The sequence below is a fragment of the Pelecanus crispus genome, chromosome 7 (assembly GCF_030463565.1).
Source record: "Pelecanus crispus isolate bPelCri1 chromosome 7, bPelCri1.pri, whole genome shotgun sequence".
Taxonomy (NCBI): Eukaryota; Metazoa; Chordata; class Aves; order Pelecaniformes; family Pelecanidae; genus Pelecanus; species Pelecanus crispus.
In genome coordinates, this window is record NC_134649.1 from 33,506,274 (window position 1) to 33,526,853 (window position 20,580).

Here is a 20,580-nt window from a genome sequence, read left to right on the forward strand (position 1 = left end):
TTCAGCCGGCTGTCAACCAGCACCCCCAGGTTCTTTTTGGCCAGGCAGCTTTCCAGCCACTCTTCCCCAAGCCTGTAGCGTTGCATGGGGTTGTTGTGACCCAAGTGCAGGACCTGGCACTTGGCCTTATTGAACCTCATACAGTTGGCCTCGGCCCATCAATCCAGCCTGTCCAGGTCCCTCTGCAGGGCCATCCTACCCTCAAGCAGATTGACACTTGCACCCAGTGTGGTGTGATCTGCAAACTCACTGAGGGTGCACTCAATCCCCTCATCCAGATTGTTGATAAAGACATTAAACAAGACTGGGTCCAAAAGTGAGCCCTGGGGAACACCGCTTGTGACCGGTCACCAACTGGATTTAACTCCGTTCACCATAACTCTCTGGGCTCGGCCACCCAGCCAGTTTTTTACCCAGCGAAGAGCACGCCCATCCAAGCCATGAGCCGCCAGCTTCCTTAGGAGAATGCTGTGGGAGATGGTGTCAAAGGCTTTACTAAAGTCCAGGTAGATGACATGCACAGCCTTTCCCATATCCACTAGGTGGGTCACCAGGTCATAGAAGGAGATCAGGTTGGTCAAGCAGGACCGCCTTTCATGAACCCATGCTTGCTGGGCCTGATCCCCTGGTTGACCTGCACATGCCTGTTGAGTGTACTCAAGATGCACTGCTCCATAATCTTCCCTGGCACCGAGGTCAGGCTGACAGGCCTGTAGTTCCCCGCGTCCTCCTTCCGGCCCTTCTTGTAGATGGGTGTCACATTGGCAAGCCTCCAGTCATCAGGGACCTCCCCTGTTAACCAGGAGTGCTGATAGATGATGGAGGGTGGCTGGGTAAGCTCCTCCGCCAGCTCCCTCAATACTCTCGGGTGGATCCCATCTGGCTCCATAGACATGTGAGTGTCCAGGTGGTGTAGCAGGTCATTAACTGCTTCCTCCAGGATTATGGGACCTTCTTTCTGCTCCCTGTCTTCCAGCTCAGTGGTCTGAATACCCTGGGGATAACTGGTCTGGCTATTAAAGACAGAGGCAAAGAAGGCATTAAGTACCTCAGTCTTTTCCTCATCCTTGGTGACAATGTTCATCCCCCCCACCCCCCCGCATCCAACAAAGGATGGAGATTCTCTTGGCTCTCTTTTTGTTGTTAATGTGTTTGTTATTGTTCTCTGATTCTAGCATTTTGTGTAATAGTGAGGTATAGCATATAGACTAATTGGACTAGAGAATAAAGATAAAATAACATTTTGTCAGAATCCTTCAACATCAAGGTAATCTAATGTATTAAGTATTTTTTCAATCTTTTACTTAGCATTCATAAGCACTATAAGCACTTAGCACTTTTGTTACTTTCCTTTTTGATCCCTTTTTCCAGATGCTTATCTGTTCTTTTTGTGAATATGTTCTTGTTTTTCTGTAAATGTTCCCTTTATTCTGTATGAATTCCCTTTGCTTTTTGCTATTGACTTAGTTCTTACGCTGTCAGAAGATTGCCATTTTAACCAGTTCTGGTTTTTGTTGTATAGAATGGAACTTACAAAAGCATTCATGCCATGGCCAAGGATATAGATCTTCTGGCAAAGAATGCCAAAACCTACAATGAGCCTGGATCACAAGTATTCAAGGTTAGTTTCAGTTGTTCATAATTTGATTTGAGTTTAGATTTTCTTTACTACTTTCTGTGCTGATTGATCCTTAAATGACTGTAACATAAGGCCCTAAAGACTCTGTTTGCATTTTTGAAAAAAATAGCTATTAGTGGCCTTTCCTTTTTATATTGCTTTTAGTATAATTGGGGTGTATGTAATGTTTTTTTTTCTTGAGGTATATGATTTTTTCCAATTAAATTTTATCTTGGGATATGAGTTACATGACGTCTTTGGAGGAATGGAGGATCCCTGTAGTTGTGATTGAAGTTGAAATGGCTGAAACTACAGGTTCAAGCGATAGTGGTAATATTCAGCTGTTAACTCTTTCCAGATTGCAGGAACTGTTTATGGTTTCCGTTGTAAGCTTGAAAACTGGAGTCATAACTCTACGTAGTTTTTGAAGATCCTCTTCCTTTTAGCCATATTTTTGTGACCAGATTGCACCTCCTGTCTTTTGCATACTTAGTTCACCAGTGTTTCTGTGTACTCTGGAAGAGAATTTCAGTGCTGAATTACTCCTTTCTGTGCTCACTTTTTAAGGGCTTTGTAGTGAGAGACCTTGTATATGTATAATCTTATTATGTAAGTGGTTCTTGGACTTCGCCAATTGCACTTCAGTTCCTACCGACATTACACTTGTAACCTCACTCAAAACTTGTACTCTCTGTTTTGTGAACTGTTACTCCAGGTATTGAGTCCACGGGTGTAGAATGAGAGAGAGCAAGCATTGTAAAGCTCAGTAATGGTAGTAACTTTTGGGTTTCAAATGCACAGAAACTCATTTGCCTGTTTAGTTTGAAGTGGTATTTGTGTATATTTGCAAACTGTAGAATTTTTTTTTGTTAAAGGATACGACAAAAAATGAACTCGAAATTACTCAGCTATTCTCTTCATTTTTACAGGCCACTGTGGGTGTATTTCAGGCAGACTTTGTTTTATGCTTCATTTCTGATGCAAAATTGTTTTATATCTAAATGTAAAAACCCCTTCATTTTTTTTAGATTTTTAGATAGATTGATATACCTGGCTGTAACATTCTTCACTTTCAACATTAAACAAAAAAATTCTTCTAATTGACAGGATGCAAATGCGATTAAAAAAATATTTAATATGAAAAAGGCTGAAATTGAACACAGTGAGTTGGCCAAGTCAAGTCTCCGAATCAGGTACTGCAAACAGAGTTCTTTTTATAATCTCATATAAAAATCTCTATAGACATTCCCTTGATTTTGTTGTGGAGAATATAGTGGTAAATAATTGCTTGAAAACTTACTTTATTGTTGTTTTAAAAGTTATGAATTGTAAAATAGTTTTTGGAAGGAAACTTTTCATTGAAATACTTCTGTGGTGAAATATTTCTGTGATGTATTTGATTGTGAAAAACAGTGTCAGTGGATCTTTTATAACTTAAGCTATGGCTAACTTCCATCATATGTGTTTATGAGTTAGTAACAGAAAAGGAATAGCGAGGAACAAGGTGATTTGTTGTGCTTTGCTTTACGAAAATGCTGGGTCTTCTTGAACCTTGTTAGGAGCTGAAACATAAGAGCTCACAGTTAATTAGGTAAGGGCAGAAACACAGGAACAAGACATCAGGCAACAGATATTTACAGGGAAGTCCACATTATATAAACTCTTGTTTGAAACCAGTACCTAGCTATGAAAAGAGGTGCAGGACACTGAAGATCTGGATTTATTAATTAGTGAAGCATAGATTTGGTCTTGAACAGGCAGGTATAAAACACTGTTGATAGCTCTATTTGTTTCATGGAATTATTTTATTTAGGAAACAGCATTTTCTTCCTGTGAAAATCCATAGTGTACAGAGAAGTGATGCAGTCATTTTAGATTTTCCTATCTGAAATGCAATTAGATTTGTTCTCATGTAAACTTTTTACTTATGAGTAATGCTCAAAAAGTGGGTTTAGATATTATTTGCCAGTATGAGCTGTGTCATTTATCTAAAAAAATAACGCAACATCTTTCAAGTCATCCAAGGAGTTGGCAAACTCTTTACAAGGTGGACTGTCTTTATGTATTTGAGCTGTTTACTGGTATTTGATGCTGGAAAATAACTGTTGTCCTTTCCTGCAAAGGTTTGTATGGTACAACTGAGAACACTAGCACTCCCTTACTTTACTGAAAGGCAGTTTAAATTTTTTTGTTGTCTGAAAAATGTGTATATGGTGTCAGTATTAAAAGTATTGCCTAGGATTATTATGTGTGAAAGAAATGGAAGTTACCTGATTTTTTACTTTTGGTGCCTTGAGATATTCAACCTAGATAGTGGTTTTTCTGGTTTGTTTGTTCAGCGTTAGCATGTTTCCCATGTTTGTGTGAATCATTGTTGAAGCATATAAAAATATAAAAGCATAAATACTGTTAGGGAGTAATTCCTGACACATTTTTTAATAACTTACCTTCTTAAAAGTATGTGTAGTGCCAGAAAACCTTGATTCTACAGACACTGAACTGTACATATGTGTTTGCTTTGCAGTAGCTAGAATTACATACAGGCACAGGGGTATTCTATTTAAATCATTATTTTATTTTATTTTTCTCCCTGTGTTGGCCATTGATGAAGCTCAGGATGTCACAAGTGTATGTCATGTTTAATTTTGAGGCTTAACTGTTTTTCTTCAAAGTAAAGCTGTTTGCATAAGAAGGGATGACAGATAAATCACACTGATATTTGTTAGCTGAATTCCTCTCTTGCACTGCCAACCCATTTCCACTTCTCAGCTACCTTATTCTAGATGTTCTCTTTATGTACTGTGTTCTCAATAGACCTGCAAATCGTGAAGTAAGCTGAACGTCAGAATAACTGACGGCTCCCTTCTTTGTTTCACTAACTTGGAAAAAAAAAAAAAAGTATAATGTCTGAAGCAGGCTACAATAATACTGGGCTGAATGCCAAAAAATTTGGGGTGAGAGAAAAGTATCATATAAAACCAAACCTTTCACCTGCTGTTCTGCATTTCACTGCTTGTTTTTTCTATTGAACCATTATTCCTTTTTTTTTTTTTTTTGTTTCTTTCTGTTGAATCTGCATCACAGAGTCGTTATTTTTTACTTAAATACCTAACTACTACATTGTCTCAAAGGGGTTCTCCTTTACCTGTTGCTGATTTTGGTAAAATATCCCCATAAGTTCATTTAAAGTTAATTTACTATATTTTTCTTCTGAATTTACATCTGGTTTTCTTTGTCATTGATGGATCAGGCTCAAATTCATCATAACACTACTAACCTAAGTTCTACATGTTGCCTCTGTGTCAAAAATCATGCTTTTCTATCACAGAGTTCATTGTATCCTTTGTCATACTAAATTGTTCTTTGTTGGTGCATTTAACTGTCCTCCCTTAAATAAAGTGGCAAAATGAAGTTGCCTGACAGTATGCACTGTATCTTGACAGTGATTTTGTTAAGTATTGATAAAACATGATTGGATCTGTATGATTAGCTTTATCTGAATGCTAAGGAATATTTTGTTGGCTGCTTTCACTGCTATTGTAGGTTGAGCTGTGTGTATAGCTATTAATCCTCAATCTAAATGTTACCTTCCTCTGAGTTTATAAACAAAATTGATATTAATGCTGGGGCACTAAATGTATCTTAGTATTACTTTACTTTTAGCTTTAAAACATTTTATATCTGTCTCTGAACCTTTTGGCTGATCTATCAAAGTAATTCTGTAAAAAGCTTTATCCTTGCTGCATCTTTTCTTGGGTCTAAGGTGGGCCTCTTTTTTCCCCTTTCCTTGGCTTGTCTCTTCTGCCTTAAGGACTCCATCAAATTTGACTGCTTCCAAGCTGACAGGTCCTTCCTCACAGGGTAAAGGCAGTGTTGGTGATGAGAGAAATTCTTCTAACAAATATTATCGGTAAGTAAATTGTGGACTTGGAGGAAAAGCTGGGTCATCATCATATGGAAATACTAAAATTTAAAATGTTGGGGTTTGTTTTATTTTTTTTAAGTTGCGAGTGCTCTTCAATATTTGAGATTCAAATATATTTCGGTCAAATATCTATTAAATATTATTTAATAAGTTACTTTGCTATAACTACTCTTCCATGTTTGATTTTATATTGAATGTTTCAAAACACCTGTCATGAAATACTCTCTATGCAATTATTTCCTTAGAAATGTTCTGAAGAATAATATGTTAAGCTTCATTACAAAATAAAGCAGGTGAAAAATAACATGGAAATGTGTTGTAAACCTAGAAAAAATTATATTTGGAGACTAAAAAGAAATAATAAATAGGAGTAAATAATTAAGAGATGGATGATGGAAACCAATGAAGCCTGTAAAAAGACAGTATTGCCTTTGGGATGCATTTATGGCAAACTTGCTGGGTAGACTGGTTTCTTCTTCAGTCGTCAGTTGAGAATTTTGGTACCTTGCAGAGGTCTCATGTCTACAGTCTGTGGTTTATTGTCTTGAAACAGTACTACTCCTGGCTAACTCCCCGTGTGTATACTCTGAAACCATGGTTTAACACAGCAGCTGCAAGGGTCTTGAAGGGATTGAGCATTTGTACAGAGTTGGTATCATTTTAAGCAATCCATCTGCTTTTTCCCAGTCTTGGCTTTGCTCCCATAGGGCAAGGTTGAGCCCGTTGCTGGAGGTGCCTAAAGAGCTGACCTAGTAAAAAAGCAGGTTGTCAGGCATAGCCTGCAGTATAGGTATGAAATGCTGTGGCCTAGGTTTGGGACAAAAGGGAGGAAGAGAGGGATGCTGAAGCAGTCTTTGTGAGACCATAATCAGTAGGGACACTGATTTCCTCCACCTAGAAAGCAAAGGAAGGTGCTTTACATATAGGCATTCTGCGTGCTGGAAATGCTTAAGGTGGGGATGGGGGAATGAGGGAAGATAGCATATAGAGCTTACTGTGTGCTGAATTTCTGCATGTAGACAAATTCCCTATAAAACAGGATCAAATAACGGAGTTATTAATTTGGAGGCACTTGTGACCATCCCCCTTCTCCCCCAATAATTCAAATACTCAAGTATTCAAAATAGGACAAAAGATAGGTAGCTTGAGCTCTAGCTTTCTGATTGTGTGTCTAGTTTTTCAGTTTGATGGACTGCCCCTTAAAATAGACAGACTCATGGGTCATCAACAGTTTTTCTTGTTAAGGACTCCAGTCTTTTCTTGCATAGTCATTTCTGTATTCCTGATAATGTAGGCAACAGTCATGAGCTTTGCTTGTTTACTTACACACTCTGGGTGACTGTTAATGGTTAACATGAAACCCCCCCCCCCCTTTTTTTTTTTAATTTTGCACATTTTTTTCTTTTTTATAGTAACAAAAGATCAGCACAAGGGGATCGTTTATCAGCAATAACCATGGCATTGCAGTATGGATCAGAAAGTGAAGAGGATGCAGCTTTGGCTGGTAGGAACTGAAATGCAGTTTCTCTATTTTCTTTAATTAAAATGTTTGGAATAAGCAAAACTGTAGAGTCCTGATACATTCAAATATCTTTATTTCAAAAATATTTTGCAGAGTTTCCAGACTCGGCATGTAATTCTGTTAAATCCAGTCCCTGTTTCCTCTAAGTATGAATTGATATTACAGCTGGTAAGATAGGGTAGGCCAAACTTGCTTTCTTGTTTTGAATTTAGTGTTTGTGTTTCCAAGTATACTTATCCAAGCTTTAGGAAACTGTTGCTTGTTTTTATTCCTTGTAATATGAAACAGAAGAGGAGACACTGGAGAAGACATGGGGTGCTCCTTGCAGTAAAAGAGATTTACAGTGCTGCAATTGTTTGAGAGAAATCTCACACTTGCTCATGCTGGCTTGTTCTCCCTTGCTCTCTTGTGCCATTGGGTCTTCTAAGTACCTGTCAGGTTTTATTTTTTTTAAGGTGAAGATAATCTATATGAGGTATAAGGATAGGTAAATGTTAGAACCTAATTTAGAAATATGTGGTCTAGCCTAGCAGTCAGGAAATCTGGCATGAAGGTTTATGTTAAAACAAAAGCACATAAAAAGGCATACCTTCATACAGCATCCTTAGTTTCATAGTAAGCATGCTTTAGCATTATACTGTAAGCATATATGCCATCATATGTGCATTATATCAAATATGTCAGTATTGGTCATAAATCATTGTAGGTTGTCTTTTAAGTTAGCCTGTCTTCATAGTTACATTCTAAGTAACTTCCTTGCATTCATCTTAGAGCAGGTTTCCAAAATGTTTGTGTACATATGCTGTTGTTTTATTTTCTGTTTACATTATTTCTGTATTGATGTGAAATGATGCATCTATTCAATATATATTTTCAGGCATTTATTTCACACATGGTAATTGAATTGTACTCACTGCTGTTTTCCAGTGGATGGATATCCTGTAGAATTTTTTGGATCATTTTAGATCTTGCTGCAAGCAAAAGAATTTTTCTTCCTGGTTAGCCCGGAGTTCAGTTATTGCTTCAGAGTAGCTGCTTTCCGGGAGGTGTGAGGAGTATTTATTAGCTTGGTTCAGCGTGATGATTAGCTGCTATTTTTGCAAATTGCAATTCTGTGAAAAAGCATAGCTTTTTAGGTCTTTATGTGATTTAAATTCTTGAAGTGATTTAACCACTTTCAGGTGCCACCTTTACCATGGACATCATTGTCGTTTTCCTGGGGCCTTTCGTATGCATCTGTTGTTGAAGCTCTTCTATCTTTACTGCATTCACTGAAGAGGCAATGTCAATATTTTTTGGCAGACCTCTACCACCCTTAAGATTTTCTGTCCCTCCGTCATACTACTTGGACATCCCTATGCTTTCAGTCTGCAGATGAAAAGGATTTTCATTTTAACCAGGTGGTCTTTTTATTAGTTGCTCTGGTATCTCATCTTTTTTCCTTCCTCTAACACTCGTTAAAATAAATGAGAACTAGGCTGCATGACTGAACATTTCTCCTTCTTGATACAGAGAACTAAATCTTTGTGAGCTTCTTTGACTGTAGCAGTTGCCTAAGCAATGAACAGTATCTGTTTCCAACTTGGAGTTTATCCTCACAGTTTCAGAGGGTGTCATGGTATGATGGAGCGTGTGGAAGATTCCAGCTCAAATGTACTAGGACATGAGCAGCTTCTGTAGCTCCCTTGCTCCTCACTATAAATCTGTAAAGGCAGGCATAGGCGGTCATTGTGTATTACTTACTTATAAGTATTTCATTTTGTAAACAAAGGTTTTTTATTTATTATTTCATTTATAAATGTTTTAAGACTGGATGCTGCTTTTGGTTTTACTAGCATCTATCTTCAGTTAGCCTTTGAGCATTCATTGTTGTCTAGGTGCTTTGGGACCACAAAGGAGACAGTGTTTAAAGCAAATCACTTACTGAGTAAAGACTAATTTTCTTTCATATGCATTCAAATACTCTCCTCTGCTCTTTTCTGCCTCATCATTGGGTAAGAGTATATATATATATGATACATGCATTTATATCTGATGGTAAAGCTCAGTTCCAGTTGTAAATTAGGTGGCTTCCTCCTTTTGCAGTGAAGTCAATTTAACATCACTCTGTTATGAAGCTGTCCCTTCATTAGGAAACAGTCGCTGTGGTATGGAATAAAGAGCAGGAAATACATTTTGTTTGGGACTGTTGAATGGCATCTGTTTTGTGGTTATGGTTTACTGCATTTGGTGGTGTTTTGTTCCTCCCCCAGTGTCTGCTAACTGTAGTTGTGGTAACAGCTGCATGAAAGGGGAGTAACTGGCTGTTACTCTCCACTGCCAGCATGTGCTTGGTGGGGATATGGAAACTGGTGCTACTGCATATTAAAGAATATACAGTCTTGCACTAGATTGTTTGTTCCATAGCAAAATACAGATTTTCTGTCTTCTCATCTGAATAATACGTTCTTCTTCAGTTCTTAAGATAACGGGTTTCATATTAGGAGAACACATCATTTTTTGAATATGTAAGAATATATAATGTTTGACACATCACTTTTAAAGAACATACACATCATAATGAAAATGTTTATAGCTGTATTACAGTATTATGTAAACACTTTCCTTTTAGTGCCTGCTTAATTTACTTAGATTTTTATTTTAGGGAATGCCTCGTGTTCTACTTCTAATACAGAGGAGGTAAACTTCTTATTGAGGGTATTGAACTGCTTTGTTGCTGGCTGCCACGTGTCAGAGAACAGTAATATACTTGACTGGTTTTGTATTTTTTCGCTTTTGTAAAAACAAGTTGTTCTGCTTTTTCTATTCTGTTTCCTGCTTTTTGGTGGAGCACTCAGAACTGAACTGTTTGAGTAAACAAAGCCAAAGACAGTGTTTTGCTGCATAATCTATTTTGGAGACTTACTTTACCTGATAGCATTCTCTTAGCTGTTAGCATTTATCTCCATGTTCAGGTTGGTATGTTAGGTACAGGAAAACATAGTGCTACCTCCAGTCTTTTGTTTCTACCTGAGTTACTCTGTCCAGCTCCTGTTTTGAAGGCTACTGTGTCATGGATGTTAGGCCATTAAGTGATGCTGATTGGCATACAGATACGTAATTAGGATAATTTTGAGTGTCTTCCCTGAATCAGTAATGAAGGTCTTCATAATGTCTTTGCACATCTACTGAGGTCTGCTTGTGTTTTAGCTTGCATCTAACTTGTCTGGTAGATCTCATACATCATACACTGACATAGATCTGCAATGTCAGACTGCAGCAGAAAAGTAATAGTCCTGTGTTGTTATGCAGTCAGAGTGTGCCCTGGCTTTGTCATCATTTCAATATGTCTTTACTGAACTCGGATAGAAAACTTGAAACATTGCTAGCCTCCACTGAGCAATGATGAAAATGCCAGCTGGAAACTTGGCGTGAGTGTTAGAGAACTGTCTTTTGTGTACCTGAATTACCCAGTGTGTCATCTGCCAAGCTTTCCTTCAAACTGTAAGTCATAAGAGGGGGAAAAAGGGTGGATAATTTAACTGTAGTATGTGCAAAACCATGTAGATTTTGTTACGCCTGTCTGCAAGGTACAAATTACACCATTTGTGTTACTGAGAGACGTGGAAGGGTTGGCCATTTATTGCTTCCCATCCTACGTTACCACTATCAGGGTTTTTTCATTCCTTTTGTGTTTCTGTTGCTCATGTAATGTTTCTCCTAATTTTATCTGCAGTAAATGTTAGTTCTTCGTAGCATTTCTTTCATTCATCCTAATCCTGAAGCATAATATATGCTTCATGTAGATAACTAGAAAAGTTTGCTCTAAAATTTGTAAATACTTTATTATGAAATGTTTATGCTAATTATATAAGAATTCTAAAATATTTCTTTCTCCTTCATTTTGCTGCATATATTAGAGGTGCGCCTTCAGGCTGTAGTGTCAGTTTTTTCTCCTGAACTTTACCATTTTTTAATTGAGCTGTGATCAATATGGTCTAAAGTATTATAGGAGTTTTGAAGTCACCTTTTTGATATATATGGAAAAATTAATTTTTAATTTGGCCATTTTGCTTAACTGGCTAGGCATCTTTGAAAATTCTAGACATGGTTTGTCAATATGTATTCTTGTAGTGAGCCCTTGTCCGATAGCAGAATGGCAGTAGTTCAATCTACAAATGTATTTGGCACAAATACAAGTATTAATTGATGGGTAAATAAGGACGTAGCTATTTTATAGGTAGTGTGTGGCTGAATAGTCCTGTTATGTAGTCTCATACATGAACACTTCTCAGCACTTGTAGATGGCAAGGGTGTATTACCAGTGACAGAACTGAAGTCTCATCTGATAAGAGAGATTGCAATACCTAGATAAAGGGCTTTTTTTGCTCAGCTTGAGGCTCATAAGGTATATTTGTGATGTCCTTTTCTGAGGTATGAATCTGACTCAGAGAGTGGCTAAACATTCTCAGTTGAGGGACTGCCTTTTCTTCTGCTTTAGATCTTTATCCATTTGAAAAGTCAATCAAAAAAGCCACTCTGAGTTGTCCTGCTGAGTTTCCCATTTTTCTTCTCTCTCTGTGCAGCTGCTGCTCGTTATGAAGAAGGAGAATCCGAAGCAGAGAGCATTACTTCCTTCATGGACACTTCTAATCCTCTTTATCAGCTTTATGACACAGTTAGAAGTTGCCGAAATAATCAGGGCCAGCTCATATCTGAACCCTTTTTCCACTTGCCCTCCAAGAAAAAGTATCCTGATTATTATCAGCAAATTAAAGCACCTATTTCATTGCAGCAGATCAGGTAAGCAAACAGAATGCAAACTACATCTGGTGGGAAACTATTCAAGGGTTTCTTCTATTTCCAGAATCCTATCTTGCGGTCAAGTTTTCGATACCTAATGCAGTGTATACCATCTTTCCTCTATATTTGGTTGCTTCTTGTTTTAAGTCAGTCTGCATCAGTCTTTTGATCATTTTTTTATAGATGGCTGCTGTTGGGTTTATTTTTCATGGAGTTTCATTTTTAATGTGCCTGAAAGGTTGCCATATCAATAATTCTGAAGGCTAGGTGGGCAGCAGAGATGAAAGCTTTTGCAGAACCACCCCCCCCCCCCCCCCCCCCCCCCCCCCCCCTTATTCTCTTTCTTTGACCCTGATGGCTTGGTTACCTCTTACTGCCGTGTTCTGTAAATTAATAGTCTTCAGCAATGTGAATTGTAGAAAGATAGTTGCAATTACATTCCTTTTGTCTAGGTCACAGTATAACTGTGGAGAACAATTGGCATTCATGATGTAGCTAGTCCGGACTGAAGTACCAAAGCAGTACACCATTTGTAAATCTGTGAGGCATGAAAGGTTCATCAGCTGGCAGACTGCAGTTGTTGGATTAAAAACCTGAGTAAAAAGAAGTGAGCAATAGCTTTATTTAGTGGTCCAAGATAAGCTAATATGACGGATATGTGTCAGGGTCCTGAGTGCATTAATAGACCTTAATGGCACTGACCAGCCTCAGGTGGCCCTGGTCTCGTGCCCAGTGGCCCCTGGGGCTCCAGTCCCTGCCTGAGCTACACTGCAGGAGTGCTGGTCCTCCGGTTTTAGTGAGTGAGGACTGAACCCTAACACTGTTCATGTGTTTGTAATCCACTCTAATATATAGGTCTGTAAATTTTAGTTATACCATAATATCATCTGCTAGACTTGGTATAATTGTTGAATAAGCAATGTCTTTGTTAAATCAGAAAGTAACAAAGCGTTTTTGGTTTTGGTTTTGTTTTTTTAAAAAACCTGTCCGAAGGTGTTTTGCATGTGCTGGGGAACAAGTATGGAGCTGCCACACTGGTTATCCATCACTGGCTTTAAAGCATTTTTTCTTATGTCTTAGTACAGCTGTTGGCTTGGAAAAAAAACTGTCTTGTCTTGAAAGAAGCATAAAATGTGCTTGATGGCGGGGGGGGGGGGGGGGGGGGGGGAAGTGAAATTGAGAAAAATTGTTGACAGTTGTCAGGGAGCTTTTTGTCTGAATGTACCAAAGAGTATCGGCTCAATTTACATATATACAGATTTATTTGGAAGAGACCTTCCAATGAAATATACTTGATATCAGTTACAGGACAAATACTTTGTGCTAGGGAGCCAGCTGCATTTCTGCTTTCCTTACATCGTTCCTTACAGGCTGCATCTGGCTATGTGAGGAGTACAGAAATGGCGCGCAAATGTATGAAGAGCTGTAGAAGAAAATTACTTATTGCCTGAGAGCTTAGAAAATAAAAAGGGACAGACAGTCTTCTTAGAAATAGTGTTTGTAGCTCACAAGTTAAAGTACAATATTTATAATAGTCCAGCTTCTTTTAGCAGATTCTGAAATTCAACTGTTCTTTAAATTGCCACATAATCTTCACTTCTTACTATACCTAAAAAGCCTTGAAGTCATGCATATATGCACGTAATTCATGTGCTTAGGGAAAACTGAAGCTAGCATGGTTTTACTGATATCGCAAATATGTCTTCAGCTATTCAAAACTGCCACTCATTAGGGGTGGAGGGGTTTTTTTGTTGTTTTGGCATGGTTTTGGGGGTTTTTTGGTGGGGGTGGGGGATTTTGTCTTGTGTTTTTTTGGGGTTTTTTTGAGATGTACCTACAAAGAGCATATATTCTGTTCACGGATGGGGACAGAAAAGTTAATTGTCCTAGTGAAAAGTTGAGGGTGTTAGAGTAAAGCCTGGTATTCCTGTCTCATCTGTTTTGCTTTGGCATCTGGCTGCCTAGGCTATCCTGCCAGAGTGAACTGTGAAATGTGTGGATGTTGCAAATTTTACAGCTAGTCACATATTTCAGGAGTTTGTGAGTGTTAAATTCAGGAAAATCCTTACAAAATAATATATGATGTCTAGAGGGAGAGTATGGGTATGTTTTGTTTTAATGAGATGTACGTTATACCTATCCTAGCCTCTCAATCACTTTATGAGCATTATGGACCTCAGGCATTTGAGCTGAGTGCTGATCCCAAGCTGTTCCTGGATGTGGGAGGTAATTCTGCTGATCGCTTTAGTTTTCTGCTAGTTTCCTCCTGACTTGTTTTTTATAGAATCACAGAATAGCTGGGGTTGGAAGGGAGACCATCCAGTCCAACCCCTGGCTCAAGCAGGGTCACCCAGAGCCAGTTGACCAGGACTCTATCTGTCTAGTCGGGTTTTGAATGTCTCCACAGATGGAGACTCCACAACCTCCCTGGGCAACCAGTGCCAGTGTTTGACCACCCTCACAGGAAAAAAAAAAAACAACATTTTTTTTCTTGTGTTCAGATGAAATTTCATGTGTTTCAATTTGTTCCCATTACCTCTTGCTGAGATGAGTCTGGCTTCATTCCCTCGCACCAGGTGTTCATACACACACTGATGAGACCCCCCAGCCTCAAACAAGACAAAACTCAGAGCTGTAGAACAAGAATATCCTGTTTAAAAAGAAAGACATGACACTGTGAAGGCTGTGACTTTCAGGTGTGGTAAAAATGCATGGTGTGGAGGTTATTTAGCAAACTTAACACTGCTGGTGAAAAGTCATTCTGTAATTATAAATGACTGGAGCAATAGTTGGGAAATAATGCAGCAGAATATGTTCAGTTACCCGGTACATAAGTGCTAGATCCTGGCATGCTTACAAGAGCTGTGTTCCTTATTAAATTTTACAGAGTTAGTAAGTGTGATCCCTAAGGCAAGTGGGTCAGGCTTTTGTACACCAGAGGACAGAAGTGCTCCAGGGAATTCCCTGGCAGCAGTTCTCTCCTAATACATGTGAGGCCGATGTGGGTGCACAGGCACCAAAATTGGTATCTTCATTGGCACGCCCCAGTGTCTCGTGCTCCAGGAAGCTGGGGTTGTAGTTGAGAATTAAAAAAGCGCGTGGATCTAGTGTAAAACATGGTTGGTTTTGTGTGATGTCTACTATTTGAGGATTTGAAATGCATTTTCTTATGAATGTACATCCTGTTGAACAATTGTCTGTGACACAGGAATCTAAACGTTACATTTCACTACACTGGGATGTGTTGAGGTTCTCCTGAAACTGTGAAATTTGTGGTGGCTCTTTTGCCTTTAGATTAATTATTAATTATTTGAGTTGAACTTATAGTAACTGTGATGTGGTCAAGCATATTTTGCCTTATAATTTAACCACTTCTAGTAGTTTAGTAATATGGCAAATAAAGGAGTGGAACTTACCTTGAAATAATGGACACTGCTGTCTGGGTTAAAGTCTGAATAGTTTAGTTCATAGAGAAATTTTTTTTTTTTTAATAACAGCTTAAGCCCAATACAAATTAAGTTCTTAATGAAAAAAAAAATTACTTTAATATTATTACATAGACTTTGGAAAAATAATATGTCACTGTTACAGTTTGCTTAATTTACGAATGAGACAATTGGGAAAATACTCTCTGCAGAGAAAATTATGTCTCTATAATATTTAGAATACCTTGTAAATTTTCACTTTATCTGATATTTAGCAGTTCTTTCATTCCCTTTTTCACTTAAAATAATTTAATATTTGTTGAATGTTGTACAGTTTTAAAATGTTCTGTAGGTACGACTAATTTTCCTGCCTCACCAAGTACTTTCAGTGCATATCGTGTGTATGGCCTTTGCAAAATCACAGGTTCACATAAACAAGGTTCTGGCTGTACTTTATGAAAAGATTATTTCGTTCCTCAGTAGGGCATTTGTCAAATGCCTTTATTGCATGCATTCTTTGTTATAGTGTTTTTTTCCCCAAAGAGGCTGGACTTCACAATTTCAGAACAAGAGAAAAGAAGTTACATGATAACTGTTTTTAGCCATGTGTTTGAATATTTTTTTTCCCTTGGAATTTTTTAGACATAGTGTGTGACTAATAAGATGGATCTTTTGATGATATGGAGAAGGTATCTTGCTGTTCTTAAGTTCTTCCAGATATTGCACCCCAAAGGGCTGATGAGTTTCCAGTAGACCTTTTAGTGAGTTGAGTGCCAGCTTACTATATGTTTTTTAATTACTGTTCTGATTTTGATGAAATTAAATGTCATGCCAGTGGTGTTTTGGGCTTAGTGGCCTTACGAAACTGTAACCTACCTTTTAAACTCTTTTTTCCTCATTTTGCAAAGGTCATTATGTTTAAAAGGATGTTCTTCCAAGTTTTACTCATGCTTTCAGGTACAATTGTATCACCATCAATCGTTTCATAGAAATTTCTCTTGTTTTCTGGTATATCAGGTTTAGTTTGTAGTATGTTGGCAGTGACTTGCTGTTGAATAGAGCCATGGATTTGGAGTTTTAGTCTTGCTTTACAAAATAAATAGATGTTTATGAAATCTTTCCTTCCAAGATTGGTGAGATTTTTTAAAAAAAGTTATTGTGAAACTCAATTTCATCCTGTAAATCCAGAAAAGGCATAATACTTGAGTTCTGCTGAGTTAGAGTATAATTAAATCTGTTCAAAGTCCTTTTGTGAATAACCTTCTTAATTAATCACCCTGTTGTTTACTGACAAGTGCATTGAAGAGGTAGGAGGTTATTTGCAGGCTAGACCAGGATTACTTTTATGTTTGTGCATTTTTCATTCATGATATGTGTGGCTGGAAGTTGTCTATCTTTCCAAACCATATGGGCTAAGTCTTGATTTTCACTTTTGTTGTCAGGCCTTCCATGAATTCAACTGTGAATGTAGGTTGTTTGCTTAAAATCAGATGGGCCGCACCTTGCTTATTTGGTTGTGGATAAACAAATGCTGATAGAAGCAAGATTTTATTTCTTGGTAAGATAGTTTGGATGATAGCTCATCCTTCCTTTTTAAGACAATGGTTCCTTTTTGTCTTCTGGCTCTATGTTGAGATTTAAAGGAGTAAGATATAATTAAGCTGCCTTTCTTCACTTGTGAGCTACTGGGGTTCTCACCTTCTCCATCAGCTTAAAGATTTTGTTTCTACAGGGTCACAAGAGAGCAGAGAATCAGTGCACGCAGAATGTTATATTTAGGACTAATGGCAACTTCATACGTTTTTTCTGGCTTTTGGTGCTTCAAGGTTAGACTGCTGCATGGTAATGTGTTTAGGTCACTGCCTAAATACACACAGGTGAAGCTAGTGTGGGATACCAAGGCTATGCAGAATAAGTGGTATATTTTTAGATGAAGCATGTGATCGTGGTGTTTCAGGGGTCTGCATGAGCTACTTCCCTGTCTCTGGTAGGAGAGGTAAAGCAAATCCCAGATTTGTTAATGTCAGGTGGCTTGGAATCTGCCAATACGAAGAGTCACCAGTTTCTTTCACCATCTCATGAAATTGTACAGGATCAATTTAGAATTCTCTTTTTGTAAAAAGAAAATTGTTGCAGGCAGGATATATTCCCTAGGAAACACTGTCGCCTTGTTTGTTCTGCCTGCAGCTTGCTTTGAATTTGTTCTGCTTCAGAGGATATGACAAATTCCCCCTTTTCTCAGTTTGATAAAACTGCCACCTAAACATACAGAATTTGATCGAGCAGGATCAAGATATGTTACTAATAAGCAAATTTGATTTATAGTATCGTGCCAACAGCGTTACTTCATAGATTCTGAACTTACATGTGATAAGGATATAGAGTTGTCTGTTGGCTTTAATATCCCAGGAGGATGGTCATTGATGTTGAGTTTTTTAGTTAGTGTAATCCTAGACCATCAGTGATTCTTTCAGGGCATTGCTTTTTTACTTCTCCATCCTCCTCGCCCCCCTGCCTCATGCTGACATTACTGCAGTTTTAAGTTGGGTACAGAACAACTCCAAATAAAGAGTAGTAGTACAAAGTGATAGTAGGGAGAAGCAATTTGAATTGAACAAGTGGTACTTCAGTTTAGATGTAGTCCTTTGGGTTACTCGTTCAGAAAGCTGATCCCAGACCTCATGCAGCAGCAATCAAAATACAAACTTGCAATTCTGTAATTGTAATTCTAATTTATTAAATTAATTGGAAGACTAGAAACTTTTAAAGTTTTTATTCTTCTTCCTGTCCAGTCTCTCAAAGCTTGTTTTGGTTCTCCGGAAGAAAGCAAACATGCCAGAGTTGCACAAGAATGTTTATAAACTACATGCTACTAATATTTAAGCAAAAATTGAGCCAAGAGTTGAAAAGCAGGAATGTTGCATGCACGCTTGCTTACTTGCAAGAGGATAAACTGCAGAGTAGATCTTGAGAGGACTTTTTCCCAGCTCAGTGGTTATGATTTCTGAAGATTTTCCTTGTCCTCTAGCAGTTGTCTTTATCAGTAAAAAGTATTAAGACATTTTAGTATTAATATTTAAGTATTTAATACTCAAATCTAAGGCGGTTGTGCTAGTCTTCACTTTATTAGATCCTTAGTTAGAGCCTAATTCTGCAAATTTGTCAGTATGAGTTGTCACTTGGACACAAATTATGGTGATGCTGTCTACATGCAAGGGGAGAAAGAAGTCGGTTGGTCAGCATTTCTCTCCAGTGCTGCTCCTTAACTGATTTCTACACAGGACTTGCTTTTTGAAATTTTTTTTATGTTCTTAATCTCTAAAGTAGTTTAGCTGACTTGAGTACCTTTTTCTAAGATGCAGAATTGCCTTTAGACATTATTTTCATTTTCCATTAATCCTTTGAAAGTTTGAATCTATTTTATAAACATTTGTAATAACATCAGTAAACAAGGAAACTGCTTGTTTACACACTTAACTACCCTATGTGCCTTGACAAATTAGAATGTTCTTAAATAATTCTGTTTTGAAAAAATTAAAATTCACTTTTGATGTTATTGATAAATGTGTTTATTAGTTGGGGTTTTTGATGCAAGTTTTTTAAGCCTTTCTATTCTGTGTTTTCTACAGTGTTCTCTTAATGATGTGTTAGCCTTTGTAACACCAACAAATGTTTGTGTGCTGAAGTCCTGTAATTGCTTGTCAATATTTTTGTTGGACTACAAGAATTAATTACATACATTTTACTCTCTATATATTTTGCTTTCTGTACCAGAGGGTGTTCAGATTAGCTGGAGAAGACATAAGGTGACCTGTAGTGTTTGTTACCAGACAGTGACAAGAGCATGATGTAGACTCAGTGTTTACATCCTCAGTATTTATGAGTGTATGCATCATATGCTAGTGGTTTAGGGCAAAATAATCCTGAATTTAATGGGCTTTTTATTTTGGTTTTGACTTTTTTAATACCATTCACATACTCCTTAACATATGCAAATAAGCGTTGCTGGAGTTTTACAAGGTAGAAATGGAGGCTGACTTTGCCTTTTCTTCATGGCATTTTAATTGGTACCCAAACTCTTTTGCCTTTTGGGGGGGGTGTGTGTGTTTGGTTTTATTATTATTATTTGTATTTTTTTACTAATCTAATGAAAATTATATTGGTAACTCCTTTTTTTGGAATGGGCGAGTGAGTGAAGCTGACAGGAAAACTTCTATTATCTGTTGCTTCAGTTGGAAATATTAAAAAGATTCTAAAAAATTATGCATAAAGGTTTGCAAGATACTGATGCCTTAAGTCTTAAAAATTTACATGAACCTAAAGTGTTGTTTTTTTTTAAATGAGGATGGCGACAAGTAATTTTTCCCACATCTTAACATTTAGGATATTTGTCCAAAATTATTTTTTACTTTTCTCATAGTCATTGAGGATTTACTAGTTCTTCAGATCTGAAAGAAATGAAGAAATACACTACATTTCAGTAAGGCACATGCAGCTGCCATCCTGGCAGCATGCAGTTGGTTGGATATTTCCTGCAAAATGTATTTCCACCACCACAGCTTTATAGACACATGTGCATATCTCAGTAGTTTTTACAGCAGTTGCAGCTCTGTAATGTTTAATCCAACCATGACTTCCTCATCCTTGGCTGACCAGTGAAGAGTCCTGTTTAACACAAATTGAACATTGTTACTCTTTTTTGTTTGCTGGTTCAGCTGTAAGGTCACATTGGCATGTAAGGTTTGGGACTGAAAGAATCTATATTTATTTTGTGGTAGTGCTTATACTCTATCAGGCAGGTTCACATTCAGCGAGGTGCTGTAGAAACTAGACTAGATTTAAAGGCGGTGAGCAGGTTAAATGTGGTGTGTAACCAGTGGATGTGACAGATAACTGGGTCAGGAAGGAGTTGTGAAGAAGAATGACTGTTCTGCAGTTGTGATAGGGTTTGGTTTTTTTGTTTTTGCAGATTATTGTTTTCTGTTGTGTTTGATGAGGTGTTGGGAGCTTTAAAAAATTTGGCTTAAGCTTTTACACTTGTGCAAGGAAATAGGAGAAAACACATTAAGTTATTGGCAAACTAAGTGCACTGATTCATCTGTTTAGCATATGAAAAATTACTTTTTTTGTTGTTAGTCCTATTCTAACTGTTTTCATGTGAAGCACACTTCTACGGGTAGCACCAATCAACAACCAGGTGGTTTTAAGAGAAGGTAAAGATTGGAGGGGATTGGTATGAGTGGTGTTGGGCACTTTTGTTTCTCACTGAAGATGAGTGGAATTGATGTTGTGTAGGGAAGGCAGTGTT

General features: G+C 37.7%; 1 protein-coding gene across 12 annotated transcripts in view; it reads left to right on the forward strand.

Moving 5' to 3' along the window:
• PBRM1 (polybromo 1) overlaps nt 1–20,580 on the forward strand; it is a 67,640-nt gene that overhangs the window by 8,697 nt on the left and 38,363 nt on the right. For all 12 annotated transcript variants that reach the window (XM_075713939.1, XM_075713927.1, XM_075713934.1 and 9 more), the window contains exons 8-12: nt 1,523–1,621; nt 2,726–2,811; nt 5,430–5,528; nt 6,956–7,047; nt 11,631–11,847. In XM_075713939.1, the coding sequence (XP_075570054.1) occupies nt 1,523–1,621; nt 2,726–2,811; nt 5,430–5,528; nt 6,956–7,047; nt 11,631–11,847 (593 nt within the window). The remainder of the gene's footprint in view (nt 1–1,522; nt 1,622–2,725; nt 2,812–5,429; nt 5,529–6,955; nt 7,048–11,630; nt 11,848–20,580) is intronic.